Below are 27764 nucleotides of genomic sequence, written 5' to 3'. Positions count from 1 at the left end.
TCTGTTATTTTTATGGTTGTTATTCTACGTCTGCAAAGGTCATTTAAATTATACTGCGGCCGAAAATTTGTTTCATAAATTTTGATATAAATACTAATTACACCCTCTCGGAGAGCCAGCAGGGTAGCGTTCATATATCACGTTTATACGACCTACGATGACAGAAAGGGAAGGCGAGGAAGACTGGAGAGCTTTTCCAGAGACCCACTAAAGCCGGCGAAGAGGCAGCAGCAGGTTGCTGGGGGTGAAGAAGAAATTCCTACCACAGTCACTGAGATTTAAGAATCTTTAATAAGGTACGAAAGGTTACCAAACAGTTCTGGAAACTAAAGTGTACATACGAGTTCTTCTAGCCATAAATATTGAATATCTGTAACATGAATAAACCGGCCCTTTACATGCGGATAAATATGGAAACTAGGAATTATATACATTATGTGGTTGTATCTTTTGCCAAAAGCAACGGACAGTTATAGTTTATATCTTTTTTAATATCACTTTACATAAACAAATGGAACAGTTTGACACGCAGATCCAGGCTCGTACTATACGAATTCTTGACAGGACGTGAAACAACATTTTACTGCACTAAAGTACTTAGACTTTGGGACGAAATGTTTGCACTTTATACAAAAAAAGCACATTAATACCAATAATATCCTGTTAGGTCGACGTGGAGACTGTAATCGTACAAAGTAATTCACATTTTGGTACACATTTACTAGAACATTCTTGCCATTCAGTACAAACAGTTGGCTTTTGGCCGCCCACCCCCTCCCCCAACCCTCCACCCCTGCCCGCCCGCCCTCTCCCCCTCCCCCAATGCAAAGACCACAACGCCACGATCCCACCCGCCCGCTCCAACCGAGATATAACTATTTACAGAATCCAACAGTACAGTTTTAAGCTAATAATTCTGTATTTACAGGAATGCAAAGCGAAAAAAAAATGCTGAAGCCCAGAGGGCCTGTCCTGATTCCGAGGAGAAACTGGCCCTCGGGGTTGGCGGCATTTGGTCAGGCGACCGCCTTCTCCTCGACGCCCCCCTCCCACCCTGTGGCTACCCAGCCTTTGCAAAAAAAAGAAAAAAAGTGGGAAAAAACTTTAAGGGTTTGGTGCTTTCTCTTACTAGGTCCTGGGTCTATTGGCAGGTTTTAAAAAAACAGGATTTCAACGTAGGGGGGAGGCTGTTTTGATTCTCAGGGTTCTTTCGTTAATATTTTGTATACGTGTGTGTATTCAGTTTCTTAAATAGGGTTTTGTTCGGTGTTCTGTTTCTGATTTTAAACGTACCATTCGTTAAAATTGGAAGAGAGTGCGCTGTGGCCAGCTGTATGGTGGACCGCGGAGGAGGAGGGCGACAGGGAGCTGGTGGTCGGGTTGTCTGTGGAGGGAGACACGATGGTGGGCGGCGTGGAGGACTCGTAGCCGGAGCTGGCGGCGGGCGATGGCTGCGAGCCCTGCGAAGAGGATTCGTGGACCTGCAGGGATAAAGTCGCGTTTTTTAAGGAGATAAAGAGCCGGCGCGGAGGCCGCCTAGAACGGGTAAAGGCCGCGCGCCGTCTCTGCCGGAGCCCTGGATCCCCTTGAATTCAAGGGAGGCCCGACTCGCCGGACCTGGGCTTGGTTGCCCCGCCTCGGGCCTGCAGAGCCAGTGCTCCAGGGAGGGAAAGCGCCCCCCCGGTACTCACAAAAGGAGAAAACAGATCTGGGAAAGAGTAGGCTGGATTCGAGGCCCGGGACCAAGAGGGTCCCTTCCGCAGCCTCTGAACTTCGCTCTCTCAGGTTTAGATGACCAAGCGCTTGGGCCTGCACGCAAGCCCCCAACTCTTCTGCCAACGCTGCCAGCCATTCCACAATGGCGACAGCTTAGGCGGCGACAACCCGCTGATACAGCCTTAGCTCCCTATCTGGGCCAAATTCAGTGGTGGCCTCTGTTCGAGTGCTCACTTCTTTTTATTAAACAGTAATTTTAGAACTGCCCTAGACGCCTCCAACCCCTTTTCCAGTCCCCGCCCGCTCTGCCAGTCCCACTCATCAGAGTGGAACCGTTGCCTTTTTGCCTCTGCAGGCTCCTGCCACCGCCCAGCTGCCCCTCGCCGCCCGACCGCGAAGAGCAGAGCGAGCCCCTCGCTGGAAGGCGGGCGACGAGATTGCGGCGATTACCTTCATGTGTTTGCGCAGGGAGCTGGGGTGCGTGTAGGACTTGTCGCACATCTTGCAAAGATAGGGCTTGTCGCTCGTGTGCACGTGCATGTGCTTCTTGCGGTCGCTGCTATTAGCAAAGCGTCGGTCGCAGCCCTCGAACTCGCACTTGAAGGGCTTCTCCCCTGGTGCGAAAGGCAAAATAGAGGTCTGATTAGAACAACCCCCGCGGCTGTTAAAAAAATTTTAACAAATGGAAAAATTAAAACAAAAATTGAAAAGCAGCGGCTTAAGGTTAGCACTTTGCAAGCTCAAAAACCCGGGTCTTCAATAAAGTCATAGATCTGCAGCGGATTTATAAGTATCTGAACTATTTTAACTTCTAATCCAATTAGATCCAAATTATATTATTTATTATTATTATTACTAGTGGTGGTAGTTTTTTAGATCCCAGTGTAGCAGCAAGTCTAGCTGCTAGTTTTACTGCCCGAGGCTATACAGACGAATTCGGCCGGCTTCTACTTAGCTCTGGGTTTCTAATTTTCACATTCCAGGCTGATTCTCCTGCTGTTTTGCTTTTCTCTCCTCCTCCTCCCTCCTCCCCGACGCCCCGCACCCCTTTGTCACCTCCCCCACCCCATTCCACCCCCTACACACATTCACATTTTATAAGGTAAACTGGGCTGAGAGCTCGGCGCTGCAAGTTCTCCCTGACTCTGGCGCCAAACCCCAGGTTCCAAAGGCGGTTCTCAGAAATCACCCGGGCAAGACAGAAGGAATTAGACCGGATTCCCGGCCTGTGGACAGGAGCCCAGAAGGGCCTGCAGGACCCAGACTACAGCCCTGAGCTTGCCATGAACTTTCAACTGTTCTCGACTGGTCTACTTATTTTCAAAAGCCAACACTGGGTATTCGGTGTTTTGAAAACCGCCTCACAGAATCTAATTGACAAAATGGACTTGTCCCCCTTCCGCCAACTCTCCCGACTCCTCAAGCCCACTCACAAACAAGTCACAGCTAAACTGAGCTCTTTAAATATGCATAAGCCTCCAAACGCTTCCTCAGACCCGATTTACTAGCTTCCACTACCCCACCCCTTTCTGTCTCTTGTTTTGTTTTTTTCTATGCCTCTTCATCTGATCTCCAGTTTCCTCAGTTCCTTCCTTTGGCAGAGTCCTTATTAAGGTACATAGATAGCGATGTTGGCAGGATGCAAACGTTTAGATTTGTCTGCAGCTGGAGTAGCTGGCGCCTCCGTCGCTGCCGGGGGCAGGCCACCTATCTCGGCTTCGCGCTCACCATGGGCTCTGCACAGCCGGGTTTGTCTCTCTGCTCCCCCGGCTTTTTGAGTCCTCATTTAAAAATCTATATTCCTAGATCCTTCTGGGCCGATCTTCTCTATACTTTTTCATAATTTCAAGCCTCAAACTAAAAGCGAGCATACATTTTCTCGTCTGCCTGCCGTAAGCTGATGCCCAGAAACTAACCGAGGCCGGTTTGTGCGTCCCAGCCGCTGACTTTTGGATTTTGAGTCCCAGATCTGGGGTGGGAGTGGGAGGGTGCAAGGCAGAAGGTGGGGGGCCTCAAGGACAGCGGTTTCCGTACCTGTGTGCGTTCTTTTGTGGATCTTTAAGTTCTCGGAACGCGCGAAGACCTTGCCGCAGCCAGGGAAGGGGCAGGGGAAAGGCTTCTCGCCCGTGTGCACGCGGATGTGGTTGACCAGTTTGTATTTGGCTTTGAAGGGCTTGCCCTCGCGCGGACACTCCTCCCAGAAGCAGATGTGGTTACTCTGCTCTGGGCCGCCGACGTGCTCCACGGTGACGTGCGTGACCAGCTCATGCATGGTGCTGAAAGTTTTGTTGCACGACTTTTTGGGGTTGGCCAGCTGTTCGGGCTCGATCCACTTGCAGATGAGCTCCTGCTTGATGGGTTGGCGCATGTAACGGAAAAAGGCGCCGGCGCCGTGATGCGCAGCCATGTTCACGTTCATGGGCCCGTAGCCGTGCAACTGCGGCGCGGCATAGTGCTCTGAACGCGGGCTGGTCACCTGGCCGTACTGCTCGGGCCGCGGGTACATGTCCCCCGAGAAGCCAAGCCTCATCTGCCCGTTGACCACGTTGGGCGACGCGTGACCCGCTGCCTGCTCGTGAAGGCCTGGGAAGAGGAGATGGCCCGCAGCGTCCGTGTGGCCGTGTGGGCCCCCGAAGCCCCCGGCCGAAGCAGCGAACAGGCTATGCTGTGCGCTGGCTGCCGCTGCCGCGTCACCAAAGCCCCGGTTGCGGAACAGAAAGTCCCGCGTGGAGTTGAAGGCTGCGCTCGAATAGGAGCCGACGTGGCCCGGGTGGTGGTGATGGCCCAGAGCCGCGGCAGCCGCGTAGCCGGGCGCCTGCGACGTGAAGGCCGTTTGACCCGCGGAGGCCAGCTCGTGCGAGCTGGGGTTGAGCTTGAAGGCACCCATGCCGTCGGCGAAAGGGTTGATGCCCAGGCCCACGTCGCGCTCGGCCACGTCGCCCGCCGAGTGGTGGCGGGACGCTCCAAAGGTGGTCACACCGATCGCGGGGTACTGGGGGCCGGCGTCCAGGAGCATCGTGGCTGCTCCGGGAGAGCGCCGGTCTCCCCGCCCCCCCCACCCTCGCCCGCAGAGGAGGGAAAATCAGGAGGAGGAACGGGAGGCGGAGGAAGAGGAAGAAGAAGGAGAGAGAGGAGGAGTCGACCCACCTCGCGAAGTCCTAGCCCTCAGGCAGCGGCGCTCCGCTCTGGGCCGCTCTCCTAGCCGAGCGCTGGGAAGCCGGACGGCTGCGGGCCGAGAGCAAGGCGGGCTTCGGCGCCCGCAGAGCAGACCCAGCCGGGCGGCTCTCACTTCCTCGCCGCTCAGTCTCGCCGCGAGGACCCTGAGTCAAGGCTGCTCAGTGAAAGGCACGGGTATCTCAGCCCCCAAAAAAACTTCCTCCCGGATTTGTAGCATAGAGGAATGTGAGCGCTGGAGCCGCGACTGCTCTCCCGCTCTCCGCCTCGCGCCGTATGCCCCTCCTCACTTCTCCACTAGCCCCTCGCCCTTTCTTTTCTCTCACTCCTTTCTCTCAGGCTTGTCTCCTCGCTCCTTCACTCTCCTTTTTCCCCCTCTGCTTTTTGCAAAAAAAAAAAAAAAAAAAAATTGGGTGGGGGGGGAAATAAAGAAAGAAAAAGCCAAAGAAAAGGCGCAAATCATGCACAATATTGTCTTTTGCGGTTTATCTTCCTGGGGAGAAACTTTCACCTCCTCAGCCGGGCGGTGAGCGCGAGACTGATAGCAGCAATCATTCCTGCAGATAAATGAATTGAAAGGACGACACCGTCCCCCCCTTGATGAATGGGAGCAGGGGGAGGCGTCACGTGCTGCTGACGCGGGCGCCCATTGGTGTGCCTGCTCTCCCCCCGCCTGCAGCCGCCGCGCCAACGGAGGGCGCGCCGAGGCGCCGCGCGCCGTTCATTGGCCCGCCCGCCTCATCAATCCCAGGTATTGTAAAGCGTTTGACATCCCCTTTTGACAAACAGGGCTGCCAGGAGTAGCAACTTTTTTTTCCTCCAAATTTTTTCCTCTTCTCATGGAAAAAAATTTTTTGCCACGATTCGTTTTCCTTCTCACAGTCAAATTCATTCTCTCTCTAGCCTTGTACCTCTCTGTCTCCTTTTCCCTATTTTCGACTCTGTCTCGAACCTTCTCTCTCTCCCATTCTCTATCTTGCCCTTCTTCAAACCTGCTTTTTGCTGAACGATTAGCGACTTCGGGCTTCTTCAAGAGCAGGAGGCGGGGATGGGGCTGGTAAACACAGCTAAGGCACTTCCAGAATGTCCCGATTCAGCAACTTTCTTTTCTTTCTTCCCCGCTGCCCCCCCTTCAAGGGTAGCAAAAGAGGCTTTTGTTATTTGCTCCTTTTGAAGTTTGCTTCCCTCTTGCCTCGTCCCCCTCTTGTTCATAATTTAAGATCTCGGGAGCACACGGGCACTGCACTCTCTCTTTATAAGAAACGTGATTTCTCAGTATAACTGGCTGCCTGGATTTTTTTTCACTTTTACCAAATCAGTCAGACTTCCTTTACGCCCCCACACCCCCCTTGAAAATTAAGCACAGGTGGACGGGAGCTCTTAACTTTCCAAGTTATTGATGAAAATTTTTTAATTAGGAAATTGGAAACATTGTTTGTGACTTCTTTTTTCCTCTCCCGTGTTATTCTCCTCTTTTCTCCGTTTTCGCTAATACCCTTCGTCTGCCCCCACTAACTCCCCCTCTTCTACACTCCTGTTCCCAACTGGGGCCCCTTTCATTCAGGTAAAACTGTAAATTTCCCAAAGCGCAATTGTTCTTCAGTACTGCCCAAAGCTCCCTAGAAATCCCCGAATACTTTTTTGGTATTTAAATTCCCGATAGATAGGACCAATGTAAATTTTGTGACATTCAAACCTTTTCTAGTTCACAAATCAGTCACCCTTGTCACAGTTATTGAAATTCCGCAACTCGCCACACCAGGACGGTGGAAAAAGCGGGCGCGGTCTTTGTTGCCGACCAGGCTTTTGATCGCCAGAGAAAATTTACTTACCTTCAGATGAGTGAGCAGAAAAAGAAATAACACTCCCTTTGATTTAGTTAGGAAAATGCAGACATTTGGATTCAGTGCAAACATACAACACTCGCTTGTTTTCGCGATACGGCCTTCGATTAACCTGTCTTTGCCCAGCGCAAAGTCTATTCAACAACTGCGCGTAGTTGCTTTTTGTCCCGTCCACAAAGAGCCATTGACTATATATTAAAATGATTGTTGAAAGGTAGAAGAGTATGGAACTTAAAAGCAGAAAAAAAAATCCCTGTGACTCAATCAATTAAGGCGAGCAACATTTATGCATTTCAAAAAATGCATTCGGTTGCGGGGGGTTGGGAGGATGAAGGTTGTATTTCTCCGCAGCTCTGTTTAAAACCCAGCAGCCCCGGCCGAGGGTTTAGCTGAGGCGTCTGCATATTCATTAGGTCTAATTATTTTCTAGTAAGGAAAACACAAAAAGCCAAGAGTCGGAATCCTTCAATTTGCCCTTTGTTTCTAACTTCATTTGGCTTCTTTGCAGCTGAATCAGAGCCCTAAACTCTTCTCCCAGACAAAGAAACCTCAACTCATCGTTTCACTGGCGCCCCGTTAGGAAACTCACCAGTGCCCCGGAGAGAGGAAAATGAAAATGAATTTTTTTTTTTTTTTTTTTTTTTGCCAGGTCGCCCGCTGCACAAGCTGGAGGAAGGCAGGGTCAGCGTCGCTGCTCCTCTCCTTCCTGGTTTGCTGGTCTTTCATCGACCAGCTTCTTGCTTGGGGTTGGAGAACTAAGCTCCCCTTCCCCTGGGCTCTCTCAGTTCAAAACTCGACTTGTATATCTGGGATGGTTTCCCGGTGTCTGAAGGGACCTGGTCAGCATTCATATTTGTTGTGCTGGGAAACAGAAATTTAAGGGAAAAAAATCAAGTGTTTTGTCCCGAGCAACAAGTCCGAGTGCAGCAGCCCGGCATTCCCCACCAACTTTGAGTAGAACCAGGATGGGGAATTGAGGGAAAGGGCTGGGGCTTGAGGAGTGGTTTTTAAAAAACTCTAATGCATTTTGTGCAATAAAAGATATATCGGAACCACTCAGTGCTTTCTGCTGCCTGCAAGAGTTGGACCCTGCCTCCACTGCAGTTGTAAAAACCTTATCTGCAAGGAGAAGTTTTCTCTAGAGGCTGTACTGCTCTCACTAGGGGAAACAAATATTGAGCCCACCTCGCCTGCCGTTCAAAACACAAGGGAGGGGATGTGAAGGGGAAGGGTAACCACTGGGAGGGGTAGAGAGAAAATAGTTCTTCAAAAAAGAAAAGTCAGTCTTGTCCTTTCCAGTCAGTGGAAAATCCAAGGGGGGTACGTTGACAAGAGGGTATTTTTAGGAAATGCGTCCAGATATACTGGGTAAGAGTGAATGTGAGAAAAAAAAAGTTGTGGGTTGTAGAAGTTATCAAGTGGGATTTGCGGCGCTCTCTGCAGGAAACGCAAGCGGCTCCAGTTCAAAGCCACATGCACCAACGTGACATATAAGCCATTAAAATATCATCCTGACGGCTCATTTCTGCTTCATCATACATTCCCTAACTGCTTCCCGAAAGCTGGAAAAGGAGAAATGAAGGATGACCGCCTGGCTGGAACCACAAAAGAGAGGCTTGGAGGGGTTTGTGGTCCCCTCTCAGCCACCCCAAAGTGATGTGCAGAAATGAGGCGATCCCGGCAACAGGTGGAGAAGGGTAAGTGCTTTAGTCCAGGGGGCAGCCACACGGGACCTGTGCCCCCAGCAGCTGGGTAACAAGCACCCTTACGGGAGCCGTTAGGCACCCAAACCCCACTAGGGGAAGAGGCCCAGCTAGATTGTCTCCTGCATTCCTTTCCTCGATAGCCCCCCAATCACGAATATAGGCCCCACCCCACTAACACTGAGAGAAGGAGGGGGCCTTTCCACCGAGGGGCAGCTCTGGGGATAAGTCCATCCCTTCTTCCCAGGAGGGGGATGGGGGTGGCAAGGGGGATGCATGGGGCTCACACTGGCACGACGACCTGCAGCAGCTTGTTGCCCGCCTGCCTTCCCTCCCCTCCTTGTAAATTGCCTGGTTGCCCCACCATGAGCACAAGAATGGGGCAGTGGCCCAGAGCTGCTCTTGCTTCTAGTGAGCCGGCCGGCGCTGGGAGGAGGCCCCCACAAGCAGCTTCTATGCCCTGCCCCTACAAGGAGGACAGGACAGGAGGGACTCCGCTTCCCCATCCCAGGGTCAAAGAAGCCAGGTTAGCTCTGCTGACAGCAAGATGATGGAACGTCTTTGCCCCAACCTGACGACGAATGCCGGCTGGGTCAGCTTCGGGGCCCGGATCCTCGCCCTCACGCATCCTGGTTCTGCCTCGAGACGCTGACCGCTGGGATCCGCTCTCTGCGCGCGGCTGGTGGACCGTGGGTTTGGGACTTGGCTTGCTTTCTCCCGGATGCAAAGAGGGCTACGACTAGCTCTCTAGCTCTCTGGGGAGCAGGTCGCAGTCGCCTAGGATTCTGGGCACTACCCTAGACATCTAAAGGCTCTGGAAATTAGGGGCAAGTGAGGCGCGAACAGAGTCCGGTGAGAGAGAAAGCTAAGACTGCCTCAAAGGCTTGACTGGAAAGTTTGGGTTGATGAATGGTCCGCGGGGACATGTGGGAGCCAGCGAGGTCTTAGAAATGGAGAAAGGGCGTTGGAGTGCTGCACCTTGGCTGGCACCATCTGCAGGAAATTTCCTTTGGATTCCAAGGTCATATTTCTCCCCACTTTGCAACATCATTGGCCTCAGAGCAACACCCGACCAGACACGACCTTCCTTTACTTTATCTAGCTGCCGGCAGTTTTTAGAGCATAAGGTGGTGCGAAGGGACGGTTAAGTGTCCCGGCTGCTCCTTCACGCGATGCACTAATGCAGACCCTATTCTGTGCACGGCCACCCAGCCTTCAGCCTTGAGCTGGAGGAACCCAAGCTCTTCCCTCTAGGGAACAGAAGAATTAGAAAAGGCCTTCGCACAACCCAGAATCCCAGCCCAACTTGTGGTGCATGAGCGGGGATGGAGGGGAACCAGGAAGGTGCCAGGTACAACTGGCCACAGCACAGGTCAGCAGCCATTTCAGTTTTGGCTTAGGAGCTCCTGGGCAGCCTGCAGGGCCCTGCTCTGCACCCGCTCCGGCTGAGCTGTGCCTGACTGGCGGGCATGCCTTTGCCTGCGTGCCCGTGGGTTGATCAATGTGGAGCCGCAAAGGAGTCTAGGGGCTGAAGTCGTTGGCTTGGGAAGCAGGCTGTAGGTGACCTCTGACCTTGGGCAGGCCTGCGCTGGCTAAGTCGACCCCACAACGTGCAGCCCCCCAAAGAAAAATGGTATCTTTTGCATGTACCCACCAGCCCACCTTCTTGGCTCTCCCCCCAGCATGATCAGTTACCAGGATTTGTTACTCTTTCCTCTTCTCCAGGAGTGGGATGGAAGGCAGGTTCCAATAAGTCTCTAGGTGCGATTCAGTGGCCAGGGCTGATGTGAGAAGACGAGTCACAAGCAATCATTTGGGGAAAACCAAGCCTAGCACTTCCTGGGCTTTTATAATTCTGGGTTGGTAGGGATTTCAGGTCCAGGGGCCCAGGGACTGCTCCCAAAATTGCTCACTCCCCCTTTGGTGGAATAACAGGCTTGCTAAATGAGGTCAGAGTTTGAACCAAAGGAGAAGATATTTGCCCTGATTCCCTGCACCCAGCAGTGAAGGAATTGCTGCAGCTTAAAATCCCAGTTGCCTGCCTGAAGTCCAGCCTCTGCAACATTTGTTTGCATGCCTGTGGGTTAGTAATGCACAAAAGACTGCCAGAATCTGGGGATAGAAGTGACCCAGGCGTCTTACAGGGAGGGCTTAAGCAGCAGTTTTGTAGGGAAATTCACACCCATTTCTCTCTGAATCAAAAAAGTTAATTCTATGAGTTCCAACCAGCCAGGACTTTTCCCTGGCCAGACAGCCACCCATGAGGAAATTTCAGAGCAAGGACACACAGCATGCAGCCCTTATGTAGGAATGCAAAGTTGGGCCTCCTTTCTTTCCTGATTCGTGCAAGAAGGCACTTATTATATCTGGGGACAGATGCCTTTTGGTGAGAAAGAACTGAAAATAAATAAAACCCTCTGGGAAAAGGTGAGTCTGCCTCCACCCTGACAACACACACAACCTTCAGACTTGGACTAGAAAAGAAGGGAGAGGGAAGGGTGAAAACACCCAAGTTAGTTCAACCCTGGTTTGGGAGTTGAGGGAGAGAGAAAGAGATCTTTGAGCATAGAGAACTGGAAAGCCTTTGAGATAGCAGAGCCCCACTTGGATTTGGCCTGTGGTTCAACAAGTTAAACAACTGCTTGTTCTGTGGGCTGGAGTGTCAAGACAGGCAGACGTCCTCATTGACAGAGGGCGTGCTGTGTTTGTCCAGCCTGAGACCTTTTCAATGACTGTTTGTCTTTCTGGGCCAAACTGAAGGTTGGGGCTGGGTGGATCGGCTCTGTTTGGCTGTTCCATTGCCTTAAGTCTCGTCGGACAGATGCAGAGGTCCCCACTATGGGTTTCAGGCTTTAAGATAGCCGAAGTTTTGATAGCTCTGTTCACAAAGTTAATATGATAACGAATGCAAATATGCAGGGAGGGGTTGGTATTTCTGACTACCTTAACTACGAAATAGGGACAGCAAAATCAGATAACAGAAATCATACTGTTTCCCACCCCAACCCCCACATGCTGGTGAATTTTATATTAACTTTGAAAAACTAACCAGTGATAAGCTTCCAAATGAGTTTGGGGTAGAAGCAAGTGAGGGTAAGGAATTCTACACCCTCATGGGCAGAATATACAAAACTACAAAGAAATTCTTCTTCTCTTAGCTCCAACACTTACAATGCAAATTTTAACCCACTTATCCCCAGAGGATATCCTGCCCTCCCCATTACATCCCATTAAACTCAATAAACTTAAATAAATTAATGGGGGCGACTCGTACAATAAATTCAAACTCTAGAAGTTAGAGATATTTGAACACTGATCAACAGAAAGAATACTTAATGCTGCTTGCAAGGGAAATCAACAAATGAGTTTCAGATAAAAATCTAGTTGGGAAAATTTTTTTATGACCAAGGGTATATTGTTTTGCAATAAACATGGATAGCAGAGTCTTTCTCTTTCACACCCAAATTTGAAAATTGCCTAAGAGACTGACACTTCAGACCAATACCTTTCACTCATACACTCAGGCCACATAATCTTGCTATACAAATATGTATGCATTTTTTAAATAAGTAACTAGTACTTTTTTCTTCCCAAACAGGTTCAAAATTGGAAAATGAGATACAAGAGTTCCTTGGTGATGAGGAAACGATTAAGGCTTTACCGAAACACCCTGAAAGAGTCAAGTAAGTTAAAATTGTTTTTTGAATATTGGTTTGCTGAAGTTGTTTTCTTAAGTAGGAAGTTTTGTTTTGTCTTTTGGTTATGTTGGGTTTTGACTTCGGAGTTTGAATTCCAGTGAAACTTATAACACTTTAGAGTTTGATGCCTTTGCACACAAATCAGTGAAACAACGTCCCACCAGCCGCCGCCTAATCCCTCTCAATGCCTACTCATCTGGATGTTCTAGAATTAATATTTGACGACTCTCTCATTGAAACAACCACCCCTGACCTTACGCAGTTCCACTGTCACATTATTCTATGACATATTCATCTTGAATTCATTTCCAGACGATTTGATTGGAATGAGGTTTGACATGTATTGGCTTCCATGAAAGAAGCAGACTTTGATCTTGGTGATGGGGTTTACATGATATGCATCATCTTTACCAGGGACACCAGCCCTCTGCAATGTGGCGGCAACTACGTTCCCACAATGTGGTGTCTGAACGGGGAATGACTGACAGCCACTCTGTAAGGAATACCTTCATTGTGAAGAATTTAATTTAATATTCCATTTAGAATAAGCATATGATTTAGGGATGGGTGTTTCCCCTTCCAGGCATCTAGTTTCCCTGATTTCAACTACAACACCAGCAACGGTTGTCTCCAAGGTATTTCCTTCTTGGTAGTAAAAAACCACCTTCTTAACAAAAGTTAAATGCACAACTCAGGAAATACCTCTCTTCTATTATCTTGGGATGATTTAATGGCAGTGTTTTCAAGAGAGATGGAGTTACCATACGTACTAAGTTGTTTTAATTCCTCAGTGCTGTTCTGGAAAATCCTTTGGCCATGTTTCTCAATCTTTTGTCAAAAGATGTTTTGTAGAACCTTGCTTGGAAATTAAATTCTATCCAAGTATATTTTCTTTTATAGTCAGCTTCATTAATGATTATTAAAATGCAAACTTCCGTAGTAGAGGAGAAGAATAGCCTCCTTTTTCTCTGAAATCCTGATAGATCTCATCTCCTTTTTACATTCTGGGCTTGGACGTACGGTTGGGCTCCTGAGGCTTAAGTTATTTTTTTCTTCCACAAGACTGCAGGAATCTGAAGTCGGTCTGTGAACAGCTTGTGAAGAGATACGACTTTTGTTTTGGGTGATGGTGATAACCTGGCCAGAAACAGGGAAGAAAGGATTGAACAAGTGCCTGTAGATCTAGATGCAGAACATTCAGGCAACAAGCTTGGGCTTGGCCAGGATCTGTGCAGTGACTCTCAGCTTCTGGGATCCTGTTCTGGACATAATGTGAAACAGATCATCATCATTTAGCACTGTTTAAAAGATCAAAATGGGAAAAAAAATAGCCCAGCTATTGATCTGAAATCTCCCCAATTTCTTTCCTTTCCAAGGGAAAAAGGTCATACATTCCACATTTGAACCAGTGATGTGAGGAACTCTGGCAGATGTAATGTCACATTTCTATATAGTAGGACTAGAAAATGACTTTGTGCTGTTGTTTTGGCCTGGCTGTGGTGAAGAAAGGTGCTTTGGGCACAATGTTGGGCACTGGAGGGATTTTGGGGTCTGGTGGTGGATCTTGCTCCAAACAGGACCCCACGTAAGCCTCCAGTGCTTCTTTGGTGCCAAAGATCTGTGGGCCACAGAATATGTCTTGTTTTGCAAATCAAGCAGGAAGATCAAAATGGAAAAAACAACAACAAAAAAATAGCTCAGCTATTGATTTGAAATCTTCCCAATTTCTTCCCTTTACAAGGGAAAGAGGTCAGACATTCCACATTTGATCAGTGATGTGAGGGGCTCTGGCAGTGTTGTAACCCCCAGAATGGTCAGGAATAGAATGTTTCAGCCAAGCATGTGGTATTTGGAGTAAATGTGGTGAGATAACATCCTGAAAGACAAATTCTAAGCATCACCGAGGGACACCAGTCCACAGATTGCCCAATCAATAGTTAAGGAAATATGGATTCCTTGCTACCTGGGCATTGGAAGACTGGAAGGAGCTGTTCTGAAAACTAAAATATGCTTCCCTGACATTGGTGCCTCACCTGTCATCTGTGGTTAGCTGGACACTGCTTTGGGACTTATTTCAGATATGTGCCTTGCAGACGTTTATGTAATTGCCCAAAGTTTCCTGTCAATAAACATTAGTGGGTGAAATGGATTCTCCCCCACCCATCTCAGTCCCTGGGGCAGTGTTACACTGGAGAATGCCTAGTCCCGTTGATGTGTTTAGCCAACCAAGGTGTGAACCATGTGGCTCCAAGGAACTTGCAAGAGTCAAGCAACCTTAGTGACCTGCAGGTCCACTGACCCATGGCTACTGAAGAAGCCAGGATAGATCCAGATGTTTTCAGTGCTTGAAGAGAAAGCTGCATCTGGGAAGGAGCTCCATGCGGCCAGGTTACTGTCAGTGAATTTGGCTGAATCAGATGTATTTGCCCATTTGCTGTTGGCATAAATAGCCATGCATATGTTTGAAGAATTTCAAGGGTAAAGTTAGTAAATGAGTGTGTAGCATACTAACAGTCTAAATGTATAAACCTCTGCTTCTTATCTCTGGAGTCAGTGCTTAGAATTCACGGGGTGTAAAAATTTGGTAGGGAAAAAATTACATCTTTATTTTCATCACCTTCTAGTGGAAAGTTATAGTTTCCTTCTCTTGTGAGTGTGGGCAAGGAACATGGGACTATTAGAGTTCACGTGCTTCACCAGGTTTCTTAAAGTGTCCACAGATTAAAACAAATACACCTATTCTGTACTATTATTCAAAGCTTTTGATGCAGGTAGAGTCACAGTGTGTATATTAAGAGATCCTCTTTTATGCAAATCAGTTTTAATGCAAGTCAAATTGGACAATGAATTTGGCAAACATCCTGAACAGTAGCTTGCAGATCAGCTAGGTTTAGATGGGAAATGAAATATTTTAATTGCTGGACCACTAACGTACCCCTGCACTTTGGTCTAAATGCTGCAAGAGGAGATGACAAAGCTCTGTGGTAAGAGATGGTTAGGAGAAACAACTAGGAACAGGGTCTCAGGAAGGAACACACTTGTTTTAACTCTTAGTTTTGGTTTTGGTTTTGGTTTTGGTTATTTTCAGAGCCCTTACTGAGTTCAGCTCAGACTCAACTAGACAACTGCACCATTCAACAGACACCTGCTTGGTGGGGAGCCTTGAAACCACTCACTGAGCCGTGGGAACACCTCCCTAGAGATCTGGCTGTTGCTTTGAGGATGGGAAAACAGGGTGAGAGGCCATAGAGGAGGTGCCTGAGGGCTGAGGGGTAAATCCCAGAAAGTGAGAGGATGGGAGAGGGTGAAAGCCAGGAAAGGAGACTAATCGTCAAAGTCTAGTCTCAACACTGCTATGTGGAAGCCCTTGGTTTCCAGAGTGGAAGGGATTCGCCTGTCAAATGCTCTCCTTCAATTTTTTTTTTTAATGCTATTGATAGCTTTGCTTAAGCTCTTCCGGGGAGAGGAGCAGAAAGACCTGGACTTGTCAAAGCCAAGGGACATTGTTTTGGAAGTTAATCCGTTGCTAAAATGCTGCCGGAGTAGGCAACAATGTGTTAAATGAAGAAAGTCTCAAAGAATCTGCCAACCATTATAAATAAGTTAATTATTTTGAAAAATTTAAAAGAAACTCATTTTACTGACCAGGAAATGTCTAAGACTAGTCCTTGGATGGGGGGGGTGGAGCAGCCAATCAACTCTCAGAGTTCCTTGTAATCTGTCCAAACTTCTTGCCTCTGCTAGAGGTACAGAGTCTTATACTCAAACCTTAAAACTTCTCTTAAAAATCCAAGCCTTTCTTTGCTTTGCTTTGGGATGCTTTCTATGGCCTCCAGGGAGGCCCAAGTACCTAGGTTGGCATTTTTCGTCTACAGAGAGCCAGGAAGGCATCAGGTCCACAGCAGCCCTTTAAATTGTCAGGCCATGCATCCGGCCCTAGCCAGTCTGTGGCGCAAAGGACACCACCACCACCACCACTATTTCTGCCACATTCGCCTGGGCCAGAGCTGCAGGGTTTTTTTCCACCAGCTGACCCCCACCCCAAAACGGTGGAACCCGCATCACTGGAGGGCGTCCCGCAAGAGGAGGCCAAGGCCGTGGAAACCTGGCGTCCTCTTTCTTCACAGCCCTGAAGGCGGGCAAGAAAGGCAGAAACTCCTGCCGCGGTCAACAAGTGGCCAGAGCTGAAAGTGGAAGTGATCCCCAAGTCCCATTACCTAGAGGTTCCGTCAGGCGGCCGGGTACACAGCTCAAGACCGCAAATTAACAGACGGAGACCTAGCAGTGAGGATCCGTTCCTTTTTGCTGCGCGCCCCTCGCCTTTGTTTCTTTGGCCAGCGGGCCGAGTCGGTATGAATTGTGGCGGGGAGGATTCTTAGCGCCTGTCAGGAGGGCAGTGTGGGTTTGAGGCCAGCCTCTCCCAGGTCGCTACCTCGAGTCCACTCCGGGCTCTTGTCAGGGCCAGATTCTTGGCTCGCGCGTCTCGGAGTCCGCCAGGCACCCGGGAGGAGGGGCCGGCAAGGCTAAGAGGGTAGAAGAAAGGGGAGGAGGGGAGAAGAAGGCTCCGCGTAGGAAAGCGAAGTGTGGACAGAGGTTTCGGGAAAATCAAAGAGAGAGGGAAAGAGGTGAGGGACACGAGAAACTGCGGAGGGAGCAAGAAAAGAAAATTAGGCCTAGGGACTGCTAGCCTAGGAGTTCTTCCTCTGCGGGACACAGTCTGCAGCAGCCATTCCCGTCTAGATCCCAGCCCTCGCCTCCTCCCGGCTCCTGGACAAACTGCAGAAGCAGGCCGCCATTCCCGCGCTGCCTGCGCTGAGCTTCAGCCCCAGCAGGGCTGAGTACGCTGGTCTACCCCGGGGACATAACGGGCAGCGCAACACCCCCTCCCCAAAGTAGCAGTGGACAGAGGCATAACCCAGCCCCGCTCCCTCCGAGGGCGGCGAGGCAGAGCAGATGTACCCAGCCTACGGGGGAGGAGAGGGAGGAGGCTCCAGAGGAGAGAAAAGAATCCCTGCCCGGGTTAGAGCGCATGAGCAGTGGAAATTTGAGATGCTGAGCGGGTAGGGAGGAGGGAGGAGAGGAGAGGGAGTTGTGTGAGGGAGGTGTGTGTGTGTGTGTGTGTGTGTGTGTGTGTGTGTGTCCTCAAGCGGCAGGACCTGTCATTACTGACGTCGGGCCGGGCCGCCGGCCAATGGGCGACTTAGGCGATTGTTGTTCTCGGCGGGCTCGGGCCTGGCCCGGAATCTCTATTCACTTCCTCCCGCGCCCCGCTGCTGCCTATGTAGTATACGGGATTTCAAGTAGGCATTAAAGACATACACACACGCGTGCACACACACACACACACACACACACACGGAAAGAGAGACAGAGAGTCACAAACCCAAAACTTGTGGGGAAAAAAAAACTTTGCAGAAGTTTATTGTGGTGGTTCTTTCTCCTCCCCGCTGTCAGGTGACAGTGGTGTGAGCGGGCAGACCCTAGGAGCACCAGGGAACTGGGGCCGGCATGGAGCACGCCGCCATCTCCCAGCCAAGCTGGGCGCTGAAATTAGTATATATGAAGGGGGCACGTATACACCACCACCACCACTTACAACTCCACTTCCCTCACCTCCACTCCCCTGAGGGGAGCCGCGACCCCGAGGGCCCCGGGGAATTGGCAGTGGCAGCCGAAGCCTACTGGGGCCGCAGGTCGAATCTCTCCTGAGCACAGCACAGGGGCCTCCAGCAAGCCACAGACTCAGCACTGCGCACCCCACTGTCCCTTCCACCCACCCCGCCGCCACCATCCCTCTCCTGCTTAGGGAGCGACAAGGGCTCTGCTGAATAGCTACCCAGCCTGACCGCGGCAGAGGCGCTTGGCCTGGAGCTGTCCGTCTGGTTTGCTGCGCCGCTGGCTGGCTCCCCGCCCGGCGCTGACAGCAGAGGCAGTGTTTCGGCTGGGCTGGGTCTGCTCCCCGGGGCCGGGTGGAATGTTCAGCCCACGCCACTCGTTCTCACGCGCGCTATTTGTCTCGACAACAGGTAGCAGCTCCGGACACCATGGGCCCCATCTTGCTGCCGCCTCCAGCCCCTCGGTGTTCCCGAGCCTCCACGAGCAGCCTCCCCAGGCCTCCCCCAGCAGCACTTTGAGCGGACTCCTGCGTCTGGGGCTTCCTGGAGACATGTACGCGAGATCCGAATCCTTCACGCCGGGACCAGTGGCCCGCAGCGACGCCCTGGCAACTGCCGCGGCCCTGCAGGGCTATGCGGGCGTGAACCTGACGGTGAATCTCGCCGCGCCCCATGGTCCCGGCGCCTTCTTCCGATACATGCGCCAGCCCATCAAACAGGAGCTCATCTGCAAGTGGCTGGCGGCCGATGGCCCCGCACCCCCGCACCTCTGCTCCAAAACTTTCAGCACCATGCACGAGCTGGTCACGCACGTCACCGTGGAGCACGTCGGCGGCCCAGAGCAGGCCAACCACATCTGCTTCTGGGAGGAGTGTCCGCGCCAGGGCAAGCCCTTTAAAGCCAAATACAAACTTGTAAATCACATCCGCGTGCACACGGGCGAGAAGCCCTTCCCCTGTCCTTTCCCGGGGTGTGGGAAGGTCTTTGCTAGATCAGAAAATCTCAAAATACACAAAAGAACTCACACAGGTCAGTATTCGGCACTGTCTGTCTCGTGCGGAGCCTCTGGGGAAAACAGGCGCCTCTTCTGGCCCTGGGGCTGAATTTCCTCAAGTTTCATCTGGGGGAAGGGGGGATATTTTGGTGTCACTATGAGCCAAGTCCATGAAATATTAATTATGCCCCTTTATTAGAGTCACCCAAGTTTCCCGAGGCTGTGTGTGGGGAGGATAGTACGGGATATCTGCTCTGGGAGGTGAGGGTGAACGTGTTTGGGTCTCTGTTGTGTCCATATGTGTACTCTCTGCTCATCAAATTTGATTTTTAAGGTGTTTAAAATGACAGTGTTCCCCAAAGTCGTAAAGACATAGGAAGAATTAAAACTTCCCGTTGGTTTTGGAATCATGTGGGAAGCATTCTTCATCAATCAGCCTGAGGATATGACCGCTACCTGAACTGAAGGGTCATTGGGTTTTTGATTCTTTCTCTTGGATTTGGGGTCTCATGGACTAACTTCGCTCCTTTTTTGGAGCCTCCTTGATCTGACTCTTGGGACGTTTGACAACCTCCCTTTGTTTTAGCAGAGATCCAAGGAGACTCACCCGCCTTAAATGTCATTTACCGAGTTGTTAAGTGAAATGGGCACATGTGTCAACCACATCTGTTAGTTCTAGTTAACAGAAAGAAAAGGAGCCGGCGCAAGAGCCTGCAACGTTGAACTCCTCCGGCCAGAAGCATCTCTAATTAATGAAATTGCAAGGAGAAAGTTTTCACACTTCCCAGAACAGCCTGTGAAGTTACATTAATTAGTTTAGCAGCCGATGTTTGTACTCTCCTTAGCTAGGGTTTTCTTGCCCTCACTTCCTCGAAATTTAAGAAGTCAACATCTCCCCTCCTCCATTTTGGGGGCAGGCAAAGGGAGTCGATGGGGAGAAGAGAGGGTAAAACAAGTTCCATCTTGGTGCCCTATTTCTACTACTCTCTGACACTCTGCCTTGCTCACCTCTATTCTTGGTGGAAACTCAGCCATTATTAGAGTAAAATAACTCCACCAGGCTGGCATTGCCCGGGAAAGCAGCTTGCTAAATTCTCTCTTCTCCCCGAGACCCTGCAATCTTGGGGAGCATCCCTGGCCAGGACACTGGCACACACAAAGGCCAGACCAAAGTCCACTTTTAAGCTCTTTTATTTCCCGAGGATGTCTGGAAATGTATGGTTTTCCTGAACTGTTGCCAGGATGCCCCCATCCTCAAGCAAGCGATTGTCACCCCCCTCTCCCACCCTCCAAGCTTTAACCCGGGGGAAGGGGGAGAAGTGAGGCCGGATCAGCGCCCTCAGGCCGGCTATTCCAGGAGCTGGCAGCCCGCACCGCGAAGGTAGACGCGCAGTCCTAAGCCTGAGAAGGAACTCATTTTTAATGACAGGGGGATTTTAAACAAACAAACTTTTACTGCTCTTTGCCGGCCTACTGTTTGAAGTACGTGAAGCAGAAAATGCTTAAATTCTTAGTGCAATCGACCTACAGCAGAGAAGCGAGTTCACTGCGCCCGTGCTGGCTCAGGTTTGCGTCTATTCAGGACAGAATTCTAAGTGCGTCCTTTCCACTGGCAGTCCTGATTCATTATCGCTGGAGTTAAAAAAAAAAATCTACAGAGCCTGCTGGCTCCAGCGTTCCCCTCCTCAGTAATGAAAAGGGGGGGAGCAACAAAATGTTTCTCAAATGGCAATAGACCTCACTACAAATTATTCATGAAGACAGTTCTCGATTCAACAGGAAAATAATTGCCTTTTCAAATATTAATGGTGTTTCATTTCCTCGAGTCGCGGAAACGGCGAATAGGAGCTGATTTTTCAGGAGTTGAGATTCTCTCGGATCTGAATCCCGGGCCTGGCTCCGGGGGCAGCCGTCCCAAACCCGCGCCGAAAGGTTTTACTGTGTGGCAGTCACAGCGATCCCGGAACAATGGTGCCGCCGCGAGGAAGACGCAGGCCAGCCGCCGAGCTCCAGCCCGACCCCGCTTCCTGGAGCCCTTCACGAAGCCCCTAGGCTGGGGGCTCACCCCACGTTCCCAGGCTGTTGCTAGACCGAGGCAGGACTCGGGACCCCAGGTAGAGCAGGAGACCGCGCTGGGACAGACAAGTTCGGACCACCTGGTTCAGCCACAAGTGCGAGAAATGGCGCTGGCCAAGCTGCCCCGCCGCCGGGGGAACTTTGTCAGAAGGCCCTGGCGCGCGGCCCTGGCGGAGGCTTCTCCCAGTCGCTGAGCCTCTGGGAGGAGACTCTGGGCGTTTCAAGTCCAAGCCCCAGGCCCAGGCCGCTCAGGGCGGGCGGCGGGGCCCTGGCCAACCCTGCCTTTCCACATCCACCCACCCACCCAGGGCGTAGCGCCCAGACCCGGTGGGAGGGAGGGAGGTAGTGTGTTGGTTGTGAGGGACAGTGTTAGGCTAGGAGAGCAGAGCGCCTCTTGCAGCTGGCGAGAGCCCAGGAGGGCGCGGACGGGTGCGGCCACCTGGCTTCCCAGGGGTCTGGGAACTTCCAGTGTCACCTTCAGTGGCAGGCTTTTTTCGACCCAGCTTCTCGTCTGGGACGAAATCAATGTTTCTCTTTTACATGAATGTCCATGGTGGCGCTCGCAGGATGGGATAACTGTGGGGGGGGGGGGGTTGTGGATATTTATGAGGGGGAAATCAACCTCAAATTCCATTCCTCCTGTTTTCTCAGCAAATCTTCTTTTCTTTTGCAGACCTTTTCCCATGGTTCTTGTAAATGATTTTATAAAGAAAAGAAGGAAGAGAGGAAGAAAAGTTTTAGTTTTGCAGATGCTAATGTAACAGAAAAGAAAGGGCAGATAGGGACACTGATTTATTCTGCTTCTTTCTCGTTTAAAAAAAATAAAATAAAATGGTACCGGTGTGCCAAGAAATGGCAGGTGCTAGAACAGTCCAGTGTTCCACTGTAGTAGCAATACTCCTGCAGCATCACGATGTAGCAGCCGGAGGCCGCTGGAGCCTGCTGGAGCCCTGGGCTCACAACCCACTGCCGCTCGGTGGCGAGGGTTGTGCGCAAACCTCTAGCTCAGCCTGAGCCTCAGCAGGGCTCGGGAATAGGGGCTTTGTTCAAACCTGCCCCAAAGCACCCGTCTTTTCTGGAAGCGGCGGGAGAAGAAGCCCCCACAAAGGCAACAGTCCTCCAGCAGTACATCTTTTCCTCCTTAGGCAGTCGCTCAGCAGCCGCTCCCTCAACCCAGGGAGCCCGGTGGCATCCATTTGTTTAAAGCTCCTAGACACCTCTTCTCTTCCTTCCTGTAGCATCTGCAGCTCCAGCAGAAACCTGGGCTTCTGGGTCCTTTCCTCCTCTACACACCGGCAAATGCTGCCGGCGGTGAGCTCTCGGACTGGGGCTCCGTCTGAGGCCTATGCTTTTACTCTAACGGGCGCTCGCGCCTTCCCGCGGCTCTACAGGGCATCGCACTGCGGACCGGAGTCCCTTGCGGGTCTACCCGGCTGCCCGCTTGCCTTCCGGGCCTGGCCTGACCTCAGCAGCTGCGCGCGCTCAAGTGTGCGATTGCGGGACAGGCCTCGGATACCGCTTGGCCGCGGCACACCTTGTAGCGCCGGCCTCTTCGCTCAGGCCTGTCGAGGCCCGACCGTTAGGCGCGGTGGTCTGGGGAGGCCATTCGACTTCTCACAGTCAGTTAGGACTGGGAGAGCGGACTGCCCGTGGCGGCGTCTCCGGGAGGTCTCTGGAGCAGCGTAATAAAATATTATTGCTGGCGCGCGTATCTGGAGGAATCCCGGACGGTTTAGGCAAGATTTGAAGAATGCTGTTAAATGTTTCCCCTCAGGGGGTAAAAGGGAGGGGGGGCTCTATTTCCCGTAAAAATCACGCTTGAAGTGAATCATTGCGTAGTATACCTTTCCCTGCAGCACGAATCCACGTTATGCACATGCCATGTGCATCGGCTGCACATCCTTAAATTATTCCATTGCCTTGGAGTTTCCACAAAACCCACTTTAGGAAACAATTTGGGCCGGGATTGGGTGTATGCGGGGTGGACCGCTGTGGTGGGGGTGGGGGAAACGGGCAGAGACGTTTGGCTGAAACAGCAACTTTAAATTGCACAGATGAGAGCTCCTCAGTCAACTCTATTCGGACAAAGGTGCTTCTGGCTCCTCATGGAGAAAATTGGAGGAAAACAACCGTAGTGGATCAGGATCTTCCAGAATGGAAACTCGACTAAGATGGAGTCTTTGTCGCTCCTCCTATGTACCCTCCCCCAGGCCAGGCGAGAGAGGGGGAGGGGTGGAGGCGTGCTGGAGAGAGCTCAAGGGGCAAGCTCTGAGCGGGGAAGGGGTCCCGGGTCTGAGGCACGGAGGAAATTGGTTTCTGAAATTCTTTTTCTTTTCCAAAAACCGGAAGAGAAGTTGGGGGAAGGTGGTGAGGCCGAGCCGGGGCCACGGGCCACGCGAACTAATGTCTCTGCGTTGCTTCCACTAGGGGAGAAACCCTTCAGGTGCGAGTTCGAGGGCTGCGAGCGGCGCTTCGCCAACAGCAGCGACCGCAAGAAGCACTCGCACGTGCACACGAGCGACAAGCCATACACGTGCAAAGTGCGCGGTTGCGACAAGTGCTACACGCACCCCAGTTCGCTGCGTAAGCACATGAAGGTGCACGGGCGCTCGCCGCCGCCGCCGCCTAGTTCTGGCTACGACTCGGCCACGCCGTCTGCCCTCGTATCACCCTCATCGGACTTTGGCCGTGAGCCCCCGGTGGCCTCCTCGGCGGCGGTGGCGGTGCGTGGCGCCGACCTGAGCGAATGGTACGTGTGTAAGGGGGCGGACCCTGCAGTGGCTGCGCCCGCCGCGCCCCCAAACCCCGCACCACCACCTGGCCCTGCCGCTGTCACCGCCGCCTCCAGGATTCGGGCTGCAGCTCAGTTTGCTGCTTCTGAGTACACTGACTGCTAGTCTAGGCCGGGTTATTGAGGCTTGAAGAGAGGGTGAGGAAGGAAGGAAGGAAGGGATGGAAAAACGGAAGTCACTGCTAAAATTTGTCAGAGCTCGTTGAATATGCTGGTATACAATGTCCATTATTTATTCTACAATCACACCCAGAACCCCACACCCACCCACCACTCAGACGCCCTAATGACTAGGTAACATGAAACCAGTGTTGGGATAAAGAAGTAGGAAAAGAGACAAGCAGAAGTTTTAAAAATACGTATCAGGAGAGGGTATGAGCAATTTTGGCAGCTGCAGGCAACAAGTAAGACCACAAGGTCCTCCTGTGGTTCACAGGATAAGAATTGTTTACCTCCAGCCCTGGTCCTCAGGCATTGCCTTCCCTACTCCCTTCCCAGCTCCTGTTTGAACCTCCTCAGAGGTACCCATCGCGAAAAGAGGCAGAGGGAATTACTGAGCTTTCCTTTTCTCTCCACTGCCCTTCCTCTATTGCCCCCTTACACTTCCTCCTCCGCTCACTTCCTATCCTTAGAAAAAATATACAAGTTCCAGATCCCCAAATTTTCAGCCACTTCTATAAAGGAGATAAGAGGGAGGGGTGTTCCAGCACTTTCCTCTAGGATCATGCCCTCCTCCCGTGGACTGGTCCACACAGATAAGTCTGTCTGCCTGTCTGTCTGCTCTGTATACATTATATACTTGGGGGTAGGAAGTGAGTCTTAATAACAGGAAATACAGGCAAAAGAGCACTAGATGGGCACTAAGATTCAGTGCTCTAAAGTTTCCCCAGACCAAACCACCTTCACACACACACACACACACACACCCTTGTCCTGGCACTGCCTGTGGAATCTTGTGGGTGCTTGGTGCTGGGGGTGCAGAGTGGACCAATGATGTCACTGAGTCGAGGCCTCCACAACTAGGGAATCCCACCTAGGCAACAATGCCTGATGAATCACCACAATTCTATGTTGGTCTTTGTCAAAAATCAAACAATGTTGGTCTTATTTTAAAATGGGTGGGGGCAAGACAGGTGAAGGGCAATAATAAATGTTTTAAAGGCAAAGTCCCAGTGGGTCTAGATTGGATGTGTATCTGTTATGCTGGGTACCAAGTCCCTAGAAAAAGAACCAGGTGCTGGAGGCAGGGGAGAGGAAAGTCTTTGCGACTGTTGCCAAGGGGAGGATATTCGGAGCCTGTTTTCCCAGTCAGCCACCCTGTGCAGGGAGGATGGGGCTGCTGTGAAATTCCTGCTAAGATCTGGACAGAGAAAATAAAGAAAAAGGGAGAAAAAGTTTGGCAGAACCTTCTCAGTCCCCTAAGAATTCGGAGATAAATAGGTGTGTGTATTCCCACCTAGGAGGAGACCCCTAAAGAGCCCAGCAAACAAGTTCTGGCCTTGCGACTCTCCTGGATTTTCTTCTCTCTCTTTTTCGGAAGCCTTTAGACAATTCTCATTCCTGCCCCCACAGCCCTACAGTTCCATCAGACAAATAATGCCCTAACTGGAGTGGCACTGTTTTCATTACCCCTAACAGAAAACAGAAGCTTCCAAATACATCCTCAGTGAATCCGTTCTTGTGGAAGGGGGACTCACAAACTGATCCGCCACCCCACCCCAACACCACACACTACAGTAGGGCCCAGAGGCCGCCTGGACAGAGGCCGCCTGTCCCGCAGCAAACACCTCGTTCTCATAGGGAAACACCCACTCACAGCCAAGGTGCAGAGGGCATCTGGAGAACTTGCTTTTTCGACGATGTTTAAAAATTCTTGCCTCTCCTGAAAGAACTCATTTTTTTCCTTCTATTTCTAGGCCCCATTTTGCCTTCCATCCCCATCCAAAATAACGAAATAAAATTAAAAATGCTTCTTCGGCCTCTAATAGCCTTTAATTTTTCATTTGCTTGTTACAGATGTCCACCGCGTTGCTCGCAAGGTAATCTCGCCCAGCGCAGCTGAGCGCCCGCATCTCGCGCCTGCGACATCAAAGGGCCCGCGCACAAAGCAATGTTTCTTCGCCACGGTGCATCTTCATGGTAAGTTAGGATTTCTATGGCAATGGGCAAGTCGCACTGAAATCCTGAAAGGCCGAGCCTGGAGCCCGTCCAGGCTTTTCATTAAGGACATAATATTTACGTCTAACAGGCCTTTTTTCTTGTGTATACAAGTATATATTTTTGTTTGACGCGGACTAAATCATTTTCATTTAATTTCCGGTAAACAAAACCCACGCGAATGGGCACTTGTTCCCGATCATAATAAAAATGGATAATAATGTGAGGGAAGAAAAGGGCTGCTTGAATCGCCGCTCAGCCCCCTTTGTTTCTGCTTTCTGCGGTGATCAGAGGGCGCATTTGGGTTTGATGGCGAGTTTCTAAAGGCGAGGAAATGGTTTGTGAGCGGGGAAAGAAAAGGAGAAAGGTCTAATCAAGCTCGGTTGTTCAAAGAGTCGGGTTTTGGGGTTGAAAGTGTGAGTTTGACGGTGCATCAGCATGCTGCGTTAGGCTCGCCATGGAAATGCGCGCGGGGAGCGGCTGCTTCAAAGGCGGCACACTTCACTGCAGACACTCTATTAAGATACATTTGTGGTGACCTTTGCTTTCACGCCATTTAATACTGTCACTGCGCTCCCTAGTATATACTTCCTCCTTAGGACCTGCCTCGCCTGGTTTAGGGGTTCACACTGCACTCTGATGTGGGGCGGGAGTCGCTTTGGTGCCAGGACGTTTTCAGGAACGGGAGGAGCCGGACTCCGTGCATCTTGACTGCGCCCCAAAAAGGCTCCAGGGTCAGGAGTAATAACCTTAGGGCAATCTCAGAAGCTTCACAAATGAGCATCCCAGCTCAGGTTTGTGCAACTCGCCTCTCTGCATCTTGAACAGGGTGGATGGGTGAATTTCAATGGGACTTAGGAGGTGTGTGAGCCACCCTGAATTAGTCTGAGGAGTTCAGACGGCCTTTGGCACATCTCTACTCTGGCCTCAACCACAGCCCATTCTGCCCCTCTATCCCAGAAGTCTCTTGCAGCCCCGACTCTTGCGTCTCCCCAGGGTTAGGTGTATGATACCCCTCAGACTTAGCCTGGCCCTGGGCATGATGAACTCAAGAGCCCAAGGCCAAGGGGATAGAGAAGATGGCAGGAAAGTTAGAAGTCCATGTTCCCTTAATTGTCTTGTTGTTTATTTTATCCAAGTACCCCAGTGAATAGGGGAAAAATAAACATGGTGGAAAAAAATCAAACAGTGGAATCTTCTTTAGTGCCAGTCCTTGTGGTTGAATAAAAAGGATGGTCCGCTTTCTATTGAGCGGAGAAATCTTTGAAGTGGGAGTTATTATCTGAGACATTCCTGCTTGTCGTCCTAACAACGCTGATGAAACGTAAAAGGTTCTTTGTCAGCGATTTGTTCTCCTCTCTGTCAAACTCCCTCTGCCCCGTTAGTTTTAGACCATTTCTAAAGAGAGAAAATCAAACTTCTTTCTTAAAAAAAAAAACATACATACACACTACACTAACTGATAACTTTGGAGCTAAGTCCCTGTAAGGGAAACACAAAGGCAACACAGAGACATGAGGTCCAGGGCCTGCAGAGGTGTGCAGATGTTAAGGGGCCCTTTGCACAGCCTCTAGGACATGAGGGAAAGAATGCAGAGATGGGGCAGACAGTGTACATACTCCACGCCCACACTGTGTGTCTGTTTCTCTCTTCACTGCCTGAACTAAGTCAGGTCACCTGGCTCAACCTCTTTTGGGGACTTCTCAAGCTCCAATATTCTTGCCTGGGATCTTTGGAACCTAAGTCAAGAGACTGTTAGTATTTCCTGCTCTTTCATAGACAATCTCTGCTAAAAATAGACCCATTGTGTGTTTCTTCCCACTAGCAGCAATCAGTAAGCCCTTTCTGCCATTAACAGAAAAGAGAGTGGCTTGAGGGAGAAAGACTTTTTTATAATTTTCTCTTTTCTTCAGAATCTTAGCAATTGGAATTCGGATGGTTTGATTTACAGGATAGTAACCCCAAAATGCATGCAAATGCCACCCTCCCCAATCCA

At 50.8% G+C, this 27764-nt stretch overlaps 2 protein-coding genes across 4 annotated transcripts; one reads left to right on the top strand and one right to left on the bottom strand.

The window, feature by feature from the left end:
* Nucleotides 1-826: 826 nt before the first annotated feature.
* On the bottom strand, nucleotides 827-5472 carry ZIC1 (Zic family member 1). Its single transcript, XM_036896382.2, has 3 exons — nucleotides 3751-5472; nucleotides 2167-2330; nucleotides 827-1481 (listed from the first exon to the last, which is right to left on the bottom strand). Exons 1-3 carry the CDS (start codon nucleotides 4730-4732, stop codon nucleotides 1284-1286), a joined length of 1344 nt encoding a protein of 447 aa, XP_036752277.1. The 5' UTR covers nucleotides 4733-5472; the 3' UTR covers nucleotides 827-1283.
* Nucleotides 5473-5634: 162 nt separating this feature from the next.
* On the top strand, nucleotides 5635-27419 carry ZIC4 (Zic family member 4). Of its 3 annotated transcripts, none has more exons than XM_036896385.2 (5): nucleotides 5635-8431; nucleotides 12036-12120; nucleotides 18162-18779; nucleotides 23248-23569; nucleotides 25628-27419. In XM_036896385.2, coding segments are annotated over exons 2-5 (1011 nt in total). In that variant the 5' UTR covers nucleotides 5635-8431; nucleotides 12036-12050; the 3' UTR covers nucleotides 25629-27419. The 3 variants fall into 3 exon arrangements, with proteins under 3 accessions (XP_036752280.1, XP_036752279.2, XP_057354959.1); XM_036896384.2 differs by lacking the exon at nucleotides 5635-8431 and adding an exon at nucleotides 10209-10864; XM_057498976.1 differs by lacking the exons at nucleotides 5635-8431; nucleotides 18162-18779 and adding an exon at nucleotides 10209-10864.
* The last annotated feature ends 345 nt before the right edge of the window (nucleotides 27420-27764 follow it).

The sequence above is a fragment of the Manis pentadactyla genome, chromosome 1 (genome assembly GCF_030020395.1).
Source record: "Manis pentadactyla isolate mManPen7 chromosome 1, mManPen7.hap1, whole genome shotgun sequence".
Taxonomy (NCBI): domain Eukaryota; kingdom Metazoa; phylum Chordata; class Mammalia; order Pholidota; family Manidae; genus Manis; species Manis pentadactyla.
The sequence above is the reverse complement of the archived record's forward strand: the minus strand, read 5'-3'. Positions and strand labels throughout refer to the sequence as shown.